The sequence below is a fragment of the Gastrolobium bilobum genome, unplaced genomic scaffold, assembly GCF_033153095.1.
Source record: "Gastrolobium bilobum isolate Gb01-03AN ecotype WA unplaced genomic scaffold, APGP_CSIRO_Gbil_v1 utg1530, whole genome shotgun sequence".
In the NCBI taxonomy this organism is placed as follows: domain Eukaryota; kingdom Viridiplantae; phylum Streptophyta; class Magnoliopsida; order Fabales; family Fabaceae; genus Gastrolobium; species Gastrolobium bilobum.
Genome location: NW_026898965.1, coordinates 220,930 through 232,737, shown reverse-complemented (window position 1 = coordinate 232,737; position 11,808 = coordinate 220,930). Strand labels below are relative to the sequence as shown.

Below are 11,808 nucleotides of genomic sequence, written 5' to 3'. Positions count from 1 at the left end.
CATTTTTTTATCAACTCCGTGTGTTTGATATGTGTATAATTTTGCTAGTCGTTTAAATGAACTTTGCATAGTTTTTTATTTAAGATTTTAATTAAAAAAATTTAGACACAATAATTGTAGGAAAAATATTTTTTTTTAAAAGATAATCATTTTAATTAACTCTGCATGATTTTCATTGTACAATTGCTTTTCTCCCTGTAAAAGACTGAAAAAATAGTAATTTCTACTAAAATAACACAACTCTATATCCTTTAAAAGAACAAAGACTAATATCATAATTGTATTAAGGTTTTCATTTAGATTACTCAAATTTTTCAATTTTTCATCACTAACTTGATCACAGGGGCTTGATTTTAAGTTATTTTTTTAAACCAATTCATCTCTTTGAGGCAAGTTGTATTCTCGTAAACTTTAATTTTTTTTTTGTATATATAAACTTTAATTCTTTGATCCTACTATTATGAGATTAACTCTTCTGGTGTGTGAGGAAAAAATGTGTCTTTTATTTAAGCACATTTAAAAAAAAAAAAATGCATATGTAATTAGAACAAGGTTATACTTACAATTTTTTTTTTTATAACCTGTTACAATCATATCTTATTACCTTTGATTTCTGTCAATCAACGGTTATCATTTTAGCAAATTAAACTCATTAATTAATTATTAATTCACAATAAATGATAACTGTTGATTGACAAAAATCAACGGTGATAAGATATAATTATAAGAGATTGTAAAAAAAAAAGTCGTAAGTATAACCTTAATGTCTATTTTAACGCCCCAAAAGAAGGGGGGATCTCTCTTTAAAAAAGTCAATTTGGACTGAGCGTGCTCATTGGGCCCAAACAGAAAATTGGTCCACTGGCCGGATAACATCTATATTTTGTGTCATATATATATATATATATATATATAGGTAGAATTCTTTGACACCTTATTTTATAGCCGTTAGATAAAAAAAGATTAATGGAGTCACATGCTTACAAATCAGAGTCGTTGATCTTTTTTATCTAACGGCTCTCATATGAGGTGTCAAATTTTAAATTTGACACTGGTGTCAAAGGATCCTACCTCATATATATATATATATATATATATATATATATATATATATATATATATATATATATATATATATATATCATAAAACTCATTATTTTAATTTAGTTATTTTTTTAATTCAGTTACCTTCGTGTCAATAATATTCATTTTTTAACCATCTGGTCGAGTAATTCTAAATACTGGCAAGTAATGGAATATTCAATAGCTTGTTTTTAGAATCATTAAAGTTGGATTTATAAATTAAATTTTATGTTTGGAAATTATCATAAAAAATAATATTTGAATTTATAAGTCATTTTTTTTATTTTGATCATTTTACTTTTTTATCCTTAATTAGGATAATAGGTAAATAAATAAGAATAAATTTTTTAGTTCGAACATTGAAAACTAAAATAAATCCAATTCCATCACCATACTCACTAAACTGTCTCAACCAATTTCATCTAGCTGGTTCAGCGGTAGCAATAGAATACCAATATATATATATATATATATAGGTTCACTTTTTCTGCAGTTACGGCAGATAAGTTATCTGCAGTAAGCATACGACGTTGTTTTGGGACGGAAATTATGGTGTTTTTATAATTTTAATTTATTTTAGGGTTATAATAGTCTTTATATTTATAATTTTTTAAGATTTCAATACCAAAACGATATCGTTTTGGAAATAAATGCATGCGGAAACATTTTTCCATATATAAGAAAAACAGTGTTAAATGTTAACTTGGATGGAAAAAAAAACCAAAGGGGGTAATTAATAAGAAAAACAGAATAGGGTCTAAGCAATAAAAGAGTAAACCATATGGGGTTTATAAACTTTTTCCTATTTAAAACATAGCAAGACTTAATTAAGGACAATGAAAAAAAAAATTGATATCAAAACTGGATCTTGCAAAATTTCAAAATAAATAATTTACATCTTCAACATTTTGTTAACAAATTTTCCCAATCGATGCTGTAAACTCATACCTCGATCGGCACAAAAATAAAGTGAGGTTACATTAATGGTTTTATATATTTCTAACACGTCCTCTCACACGAGATCCCATTGGACTTGAAGGGTGGTGATGCATCAGGGCTAGCTTACTTGCGCTAAGAAATTCCACAAGAATTAATTAATTAATTAATAATTAAATGGGGGCAGTGAGGATCAAACTCGTGATATGAGGCTCTGATACCATGTAAAGAACCATTTAAACCCAAAAGCTTAAGTGAGGTTACATTAATGATTTTATATAACTTTAACACGCCCCCTTACATGAGAGCTCATTTGACTTGACGGATGGATAATGCACAGGCTCACCTAACTGTGTTAAGAAACTTCACAAGAGAAAGTGGAAAGCGGTGAGTATCAAACTCAAGACCTTGTGATGAAGGAAGTTTTATACCATGTAGAGAACCAATTCAACTCAAAAGCTTAAGTTGTTGGGTGATGACCTTTTTATGATTTATATTATTCTCTATCATGGTATCAGAGCTTAATCTTTTGGGTTGAATTGATTTTTTACATAGTATCAGAGCTTTAGTGACCATAAGGTCACGAGTTCGATCTTCACCGCCCCCATTTTCTAATGGAATTAAGTAAAAACACAAGGTAAACCAAAAAATTGGGCTTGTGCAATATCCACGCTTCAAGTCCAAAGGACTCTTGCATAAGGAGGTGTGTTAGAGAATAATATAAACCATTAAAAAGGCCGTCATCCAAAAGCTTAAACTTTTGAGTTGAATTAGTTCTTTACTTGATAATTTTTTATTCATGTGACATGATAGTTATATAACCCATGCATTATATATTCATACTAGAAACCATAGTGAAAAAAGGGGTAATTTTTCAGCCTTCATATTCTTATTTTCTACGTATCAATAGAGTAAAAGAACACAAAAAATGATCCACTTTCGTGTTCACCGTTGATTTGATAGCTTGAAAGAGAGAACTACCACATATGTGCAAATTTTAGATGATACCACATCCTCTTTTAGAGTAGTGTATTTTCTGTATAATAGGAGTAGGTACTTCTGTAAGAACCCGCACCATTAAATAAGGTATTTAATTAATTAATTACGCAAAATTAGGAAATGATTTCATAATTGACCCTAATAATTATTATGGGACTCTAATAATTATAGTAAGTGATTAAGAATGCTGAAAGTCGCTTTTCGGAGGAAAAGTGCAGATACCGGTTCTGCTAGTCGGTATAAATGCGTACCAAAAAAGTATCCCGGAAAATTATAACAAGTGCATGATAATTACTAGAATATTATATAGGACTTGTAAAATGAGTTTCAAGTTAAAAAAATGAGAACTGGTGCCAGAACTGATACTGGCTATGGAAAAGTGCGTACCGGAAAGGTGCTCCGAAAAATATAATAAAAATATGATAATTCTTGTAAAATTTTGTAGTTTTAAGAATCCTGAGTTTGAGATTAAAATTCTAAGCTTAGCAATTAACGTTAATACTACGTGTTTAATGCTTAAGTGACCTATATAAGGCCATGGCACACATTTCTAGGTCAGAAATGGTGCCTCCTACGTTGGTTATTTTCTGAAGAGCTACTGCCACCCTCATTTCCTTGGTCACCTTTGCATGAGACACCTCCAAGCCACCTCTTTTATTTGATTTCTTCATACTTTCTCTTGGGAAACACTTGGGTGTGTGTTTGGTGAGGAAAAAGGAACCATCTTCTGAGTGTTTTACTGCTGTGTGGGGAGTCTTGGGGCTGTTCTCTTTGTTCTTGTGGGATGTGGCCATTTATTTGGCATTTTGATGCTCCAAGGTGTCTTCTTGTTGAGTGGAAGACCTACCTTCAAGCTCATTTTCGTTTCTCCTTGAAGTCTGAGTTTTGGAGCAGTTGAGAGAGCTCCAAGAGCATCATCTACCTCTGTTTTAGCTTGTGGTATGATCACCACCTTTGAACTTGAGTTTTATGCTTAAAAATGGAACCTTGATACATGTAATGGTTAAAAGATGATAACCTAATGTTGGGTAATGCTTAACACACATAGAAATGCATGTTTAAGTGTCTAAAATCGGTAAAAACCCAACCTTGGATGGATATCTTCGCGAAATGCAGAAACTGCATTCTGTCGCGAAATATCCGGATATTTGCCCGTGAAATATCCAGATATTGATATCCGGATATGGATATCTGGATATGGATATCCGGATATGGGGATCTGGATATCCGGATATTGATATCCGGATATTTTCAGAGAGATATCCGGATATTCTGGGATTTCGAAGAACAGTAGCTGTGCTGTGAGTACAGTAGACTATTGGGGGTTTGTGGACCCTATATTGATGAAGTTGAACTTCTGTTTTAATTGAACTAAGTCAGAATCAAGTGATTAAGGGCTTATGGCTTGGTATGGAGCCTTAAGACGTAAAACGTAGAGGAAAGGCGTTGTCTTTAAGTTGTATGCTTGTGGTGCATGTTTAATGATATATTATTGGTCCATATCATATTGTGATACTGCTGTGTTTGGACTTTGAGCTTGTGGCATTGGATAGCTAGCTTAGAGGTAAGCTTTCATGTTCTCGGTTTAGCCATGTTGTGGTTCCACCATGTCCCATGGGGGTATGATTATATGCATGCTGTGTTACGTGCTTTTGATGTTTTGGAAATGCTATTGAGCTGTTATATGCTAGTGCCTTTTTGATATGTATGTGATGTTCCACCTATACGGTAAGCCTGAGTATGTGGTACATACAATATGGTGAGGCTGTGGGTGAGGTGCAAGTGGTGTTTCTTGTACTACATGTAGGAGATAGACGTATTCCTGCATTTCTCTGGCCAGTAGAATAATATCAACACACATGTCATGAATATCTGTTGCACTGCATAATTTTGGAACTTATATTGTTATAAATTCTTTTAGCACTTATATTGCACATGTATTCCTGCATTTCTCTGGCCAGTAGAATAATATCAACACACATGTCATGAATATCTGTTGCACTGCATAGTTTTGGAACTTATATTGTTATAAATGCTTTTAGCACTTATATTGCACATGTAAGTGAGCTTGGGGTGGAAGATCCTTGAGGACCCCTTGTCTTACTGAGATTTCTGTTAGAGATCTCACCCCACGTTTGGGGCGCTTATTTCAGGTTCAGGTAATGTTGGGGTTGAGACCTCAGGCAGCAGGAGGCCGGAGCTGAGTTAAATATTGCTGATATTATATGCTTATTTGTTGGATGCTGGTTATGCATGCTGCTTTTATGCTTTTAGCTTCATTATGATTTTGGATTATCTTGTTGAGACACTGTTGATTTGGTGAACATGGGGATTGTCCATGCCACATAGACTTGTTTATATCTTGTTTTAGTTGGAGTTGTAATAATGTATATGGATTATTGTCCGGACTACGAGTTGTAGATCTGTGATGTTAGATACTCACTTTATTTATATTATGATGTATTTCAGTAGATGTCTATTGCAATTTACATACAGGCAATATTTTATGAAATTGATTAAATAATCAACTTGGCTAAGTATAATGACGTCATAATTGAAAAGAAAAAGAATATTCCGCATTTTTAATTAATCGTAGCTTAATACGATGTAATGTTAATATTCCGGATATACACGAGGTGTTACAACTTCCTTATCAAAAAGAAAAAATAAAGATATAAAAGAAAACATGCATAAAGATAAGGGTAGTATAAATATGTTACTTTTTTTCCACATTTGATAAAAGATATGCCATACATAAGTGGAAAATATTTAATATGGTCTAGGTCCATTTATGATTCAGTAGTCCATGCCAATAAAAAATGGGTATTTTTTGACTTGCTTACATAGAGGAGAGAGAAATTTTGTTTTTTTCTCCAAATGACAGCTCCTCATTCGAAGGAGTAGGTGTACCAGGACTACTATAAATACTCCGAAATAAGTGTGAATGAAAATATTTTCCTTACTATAGTCTATAAGGCAATATCTATCCAAAGACAGCTAGCATATAGGTGCAAATTTTGTTAAATAAGTATTATTATAACCTTCAGTTCTGGTTTTATTACACTTCCCTTCTTACTCTTACATTCTCCCATTGCCATCACTTTCAGTTGTCATACTATAGGCTGAGAGAAACATCCATCTTTCTCATCCAGACAAACATTTACACACAGAGAGAGAGAAAGAATCTTAGATCCCAGATAGCAACAATACCAAATTCAATTCCTTTTTGTCAAGTGGCAAATGGATTTCAATGGAGATGAAGAATCCAGTACCCAGATACAAGAAGGAAACACAAAAAATTCATCCCTTTTCAGATACAATTCACCATTTGTTCAAGTCATCCTCATTGGCCTTGTCTGCTTTTCTTGCCCTGGCATGTTCAATGCCCTTTCTGGAATGGGTGGTGGTGGCCAAGTTGATCCCACTGCATCAAACAACTCCCTCACTGCCCTCTACACCACCTTCGCCATATTTGGCATCCTTGGTGGTGGCATCTACAACATCCTCGGACCCCACCTCACCCTTTCCGTAGGTTGTTCTACCTATGTACTATACACAGGTTCCTTCCTCTACTACAACCATTACCACCACCAAGTCTTTGCCGTTGTTGCTGGTGCTTTTCTTGGTGTAGGAGCAGGGCTTATATGGGCTGCACAGGGTGCAATTATGACATCTTATCCCCCAACCAATCGGAAAGGGACTTACATTTCCATTTTCTGGAGTATCTTTAACATGGGTGGTGTCATTGGTGGTCTAATTCCTTTCATGTTGAATTATCATCGTAGTGAGGCTGCTTCTGTCAATGATGGAACCTACATTGGCTTCATGGGCTTCATGTCAGCAGGTGCCTTTTTGTCTTTGGCGATCTTGCCTGCTAGCAAGGTTGTTCGTGATGATGGTACCAAGTGCACCAATATGTTGTACACAAATGTGTCCACTGAGTGTTTGGAGATTCTTAAGTTGTTCTTCAATTGGAAAATGCTTCTCATTGTTCCTGCTGCTTGGTCCAGCAATTTCTTCTACTCCTACCAATTTAATGATGTCAACGGGGCACTGTTCAACTTGAGAACAAGAGGGTTGAACAATGTGGTCCACTGGGGTGCACAGATGCTGGGATCGGTTGGGATTGGATACATAATGGATTTCAGTTTTAAGAGCAGAAGGATGAGGGGGTTTGTGGGAATTGGAGTGGCTGCTATTCTTGGGTCTGCTATTTGGGGTGGTGGACTTGCTAATCAGCTTAGGTACTCCTCAAATGATTTGCCAGAAAAGTTGGATTTTAAGGACTCAGGGTCTCAATTTGCTGGGCCGTTTGTCTTGTATTTTTGTTTTGGGCTACTAGATGCCATCTTCCAGAGCATGGTCTACTGGGTTATTGGAGCCTTGGCTGATGACTCTCAGATTCTTAGCAGGTAATTGATACTTGATGCAGAGGCATAATCTTCTTATTCAGTTAGTTGCTTAACTATTCCTACTATTTGGACTTGATTTATTGTTAGTAGCCTTTGGTCAATGAAAAGAGGTAGTTAACTAGTTATGTTGATCACATGCTTGGAAAATGGAAATCAATTATTGTTTGCACTTACACAGGTACACTGGATTCTATAAAGGAATACAAAGTGCAGGGGCTGCAGTTGCTTGGCAAGTTGATACAAACAAGGTGTCTTTCATGTCCCAGTTGATTGTGAATTGGGTGCTCACAACAATAAGCTATCCATTACTTTTTGTTCTGGTCATGTTAGCTGTGAAAGAAGACAACAATGCTGAAGAGGATCCCGGCAAACTGTTTGCTCCATCTGATGCTAATAATGGCGTTACCCAAAAACAATATCCGGTTGTCTAGGAAAGCCAACTCTGATTTGTAATGGTTAGACATGACTTTCAGCATGTACAATAACTTCAACGAAATATTTGGTGTTATTAGGTATGATTGGGGAAATGAACTTTTCACTATTGAAAAGATTGAAACCAAGGAATTACTAATCCTCTGGGCCATGGCTAATTAATATGCTAATTCTCATGATATTTTGTGGTGTTTGGTGTTGAAGAGAAGATTTATTTTTCAAATTTAAATATTTGTTGCAATCTGAAACCATATCACAGAATTAGGAATCTTGTTAGTTTGTTAATTTGTTATTTATCTCTGTATACAAATACTCAAGTGGAGGATAAACAATGAATGAGAATTATCAAATTCTGGCATGGTATCAAACAGCGTTGTTTCTTTCCTGGGCAATCCTCTTTTGTTTTTTTAATTTTTTTTCCTTACCCACCCAAACCCAAACCCGTAACAGCACCTGAACCCAAACCTTATCACATTCGATTTTTTTTTTCTCCAGAACACTTCGATCTCAACTTTCCCAAATTCTTCTTCTCAGAAACCTTTTTTTTTTTTCGACCATGGCTGATACCCCTCCTGAAAATCAAGATATCAATGCCTCTGCACTCTCCAACCCCACTCCTCCACCAACACAAAATATCATTATCCATCAAGACCATTCTTCTCTCCCGCTAACAGTTATCCTCAACGAATCAAACTTCCCCCTTTGGTCACAACTCATGGATATGAGAATCGGAGCCCGTAACAAAACTGGTTTCCTCACCGGTGACACCCCGAAACCAAACCCCGGTGACCCCTCCCTTGAATCTTGGATCACCGACAACAAGAGAGTCAAAAGCTGGTTGATTGACTCCATGAGCCCCAATTTGATGCAACGCTTCATTCGTTTGGAGACAGCATGCGAAATTTGGGAGGCTGCTTCCAAAACATTCTACGATGGTTCAGATGAGTCGTGCCTCTTCGACCTGAACAAAAAATCATTCACCACGAAGCAACTCGGTCGTCCGCTTGCCATTTACTACAACGAACTCTTGGGCATTTTCCAAGAAATCGACCATCGCACTTCTTCCTCTGCTTCGGTTGCTGATCTGGTTCATCAACACTCAGCCCTCTCTCGCTTACGGGTCCACATCTTCCTTGCTGGTCTCGATTCTGAGTTTGATCAAATTCGTGGTGAGATACTCCGAAAAGATCCCAAACTTGACCTGGAGAATTCATATGCCTATGTCTGACGTGACTACCAGCAACGTCATACCATGAATACTGATGCAGCTGCATTCCTTGCCCATCCTCCTCGTCCCAATTTCTCCCAAAACACCAAGTCTCGCCGTGATAATGCCCCTCCTAACAAGCCTGCTCCCTTTCTCTGTTCTCATTGTGGTGAGTCTGGTCATTCCAAGCAACGCTGCTATGAGATAATTGGATATCCTGAATGGTGGGACTTCACTAAGCGACCTCGAAAGAAGATTCCTCACACAGCAAACCTCACACTTGCTGATAATGCATCTCCCACTCCACAGGCAAATGTAGTTCAGAGCAGCATCTTAGGTAAATCTCTTGTCCTTTCTGCACTTTCTATGAATACAACTTGGATAATTGATACTGGTGCTTCTGATCATATGGTTCGTGATTCATCTTTACTGACAAATTTCAAATCTTGTTCTAAACCCCTTATATCTACTACCAATGGAGGAACCTCTCCCATCTCTGGACAAGGTTCCATTTCTTTATCTCCTGCATTACACCTGTCCTCTGTTTTATGTGTACCTTCCCTGGAATTTAATCTTATATCTGTGAGTCGTTTAACATCTGATCTACATTGCTGTGTCACTGTTTTTCCTTCTTATTGTATTTTTCAGGACATCCTCCGACAGAAGATGCTTGGTTATGGCATTAAGATTGGTGATCTCTACTACTTGGATCTCAACCAAAATATCTCTTCTGCTACCTCTCGAACCTGCACTTCCCTTCCTGCATCTGAAGCTTCATCTCAAGTTTGGCTATGGCATTGTAGACTAGGACATGCATCATTTGGCTATCTTTTTAAATTGTTTCCCCATTTGTTTTCCTCAATAAAAGTGTCTCAATTTCAATGTAACACTTGCGAATTGGCTAAAAGCCACAAAACTTCTTATTTTCCAAGTATGAATAAAAGCTCAATCCCTTTTGAAGTTATTCACTCAGATATTTGGGGACCTGCAAAAATTCCCTCACTCTCAAACTCTCTCTATTATATTACATTTATCGACGAATGTACCCGTATGACATGGACTACCCTCTTGTCCCATAAAAGTGGTGCTTTTTCTGCCTTTAAGGTATTTTGCAACATGGTCCATACTCAATTTCAGTCCTCTGTTCGAACTCTTCAATTTGATAATGAGTCTGAATATATCAACTCACACTTCACAGAATATTTAACTACTCGTGGTATTAAACACCAAACCTCCTGCCCATACACTCCCCAACAAAATGGCCTTGCTGAGCGAAAAAATAGACACCTTCTCGAAGTTGTTCGTGCATCTTTATTTGGCATGGATGTCCCTAGACAATATTGGGGTGAAGCTATAATTTCTGCTACCTACCTAATTAACCGCTCTCCTTCCCGTACTCTTAATTTCCTGACCCCACAACAAAAATTAGAATCCTTCTTTTCCATTCCCCACTGCCCGAATCTAGAACCACGTGTGTTTGGATGTGTAGCCTATGTTCATGTACCCAAAGTTCTTCGAAATAAATTGGACCCGTGTGCCAAGAAATGCATCTTTGTGGGCTATTCACAAGTACAAAAAGGCTATAGATGCTATGATCCCACCCTTCGAAAAATGTATGTTACTTTGGATGTCTCTTTTCGGGAATGTGAGCCCTTCTACTCAGGGGGAGCCTTAGCTTCTTCTCCTCAGGGGGAGATTCACCATGGAGGAGAAGTTTCAATTGAAATTCCAACAACCTTACTACATACCCATGCCTCGGCCTCCAGTCCAGATCTTCATGAAGCAGAAAACGACACACAAAACTCCTCAATCTTAACTCCCATAACTGAGCAACCTTCTCCGGATGTCCAGAACAATGCAAATCACATGGAAACTGAGGTAATCCCTGATCCAAACTCTTCTACTATTGATCCCCCCATTTCTACACAACCTACCTTGGTATTAAGAAGATCAGAGAGAATCACAAAAGGTATTCCCCGGAAATTATATGAACCTAACCCACATGCCTCTGTTAAATACCCAATTGGAAATTATGTGTCAACAAAAAAATTATCCGAATCATATGCATTGGCTACTAATCAATTATCTAGCATATATATTCCTACAAATGTGCAGGAAGCAATAGCAGACCAGAATTGGAAAGAGGCTATGGAAGTAGAAATGGAAGCACTTAAAAAGAACTCTACTTGGGACATAGTTTCTCTACCTACTGGAAAACAAAGCATAGGCTGCAAATGGGTATTTACCCTGAAACTCAAGTCCGATGGCAGCCTGGATAGATACAAAGCAAGGCTTGTGGCAAAGGGATACACACAAAAGTTTGAAATTGACTATCAAGAAACATTTGCACCAGTAGCCAAACTCAACACCATCCGTATTCTTATATCCATAGCAGCCCAAAATGATTGGCCCTTGAAGCAATTCGACGTGAAGAATGCCTTTCTAAATAAAGATTTGGAGGAGGAAGTGTATATGGACCTCCCACCAGGTATGAGTTTCGGTTCCTCGAAGGAAAATACAGTGTGTAAGTTGAAGAAAGCTTTGTATGGACTAAAACAGTCACCAAGGGCCTGGTTTGGCCGATTTTCTCTTGCTATGAAGAAATTTGGATACAAGCAAAGCAACTCTGACCATACCTTGTTTGTCAAACAGAAAAACAGCAAAGTAACAATCCTAATAGTGTATGTTGATGACATAGTGCTGACTGGTAATGATACAGAAGAGATGCAAACACTAGAA

The 11,808-nt window shown here is 36.8% G+C and overlaps 1 protein-coding gene across 1 annotated transcript; it reads left to right on the top strand.

Annotated features, from left to right (window-relative positions):
* Positions 1-6,258: 6,258 nt before the first annotated feature.
* LOC133285868 (UNC93-like protein 1) lies at positions 6,259-7,861 on the top strand. The gene is made up of 2 exons (XM_061483168.1): positions 6,259-7,430; positions 7,609-7,861. The coding sequence occupies exons 1-2, from the start codon at positions 6,259-6,261 to the stop codon at positions 7,859-7,861; spliced, it is 1,425 nt and encodes a 474-aa protein (XP_061339152.1).
* Positions 7,862-11,808: the final 3,947 nt, after the last annotated feature.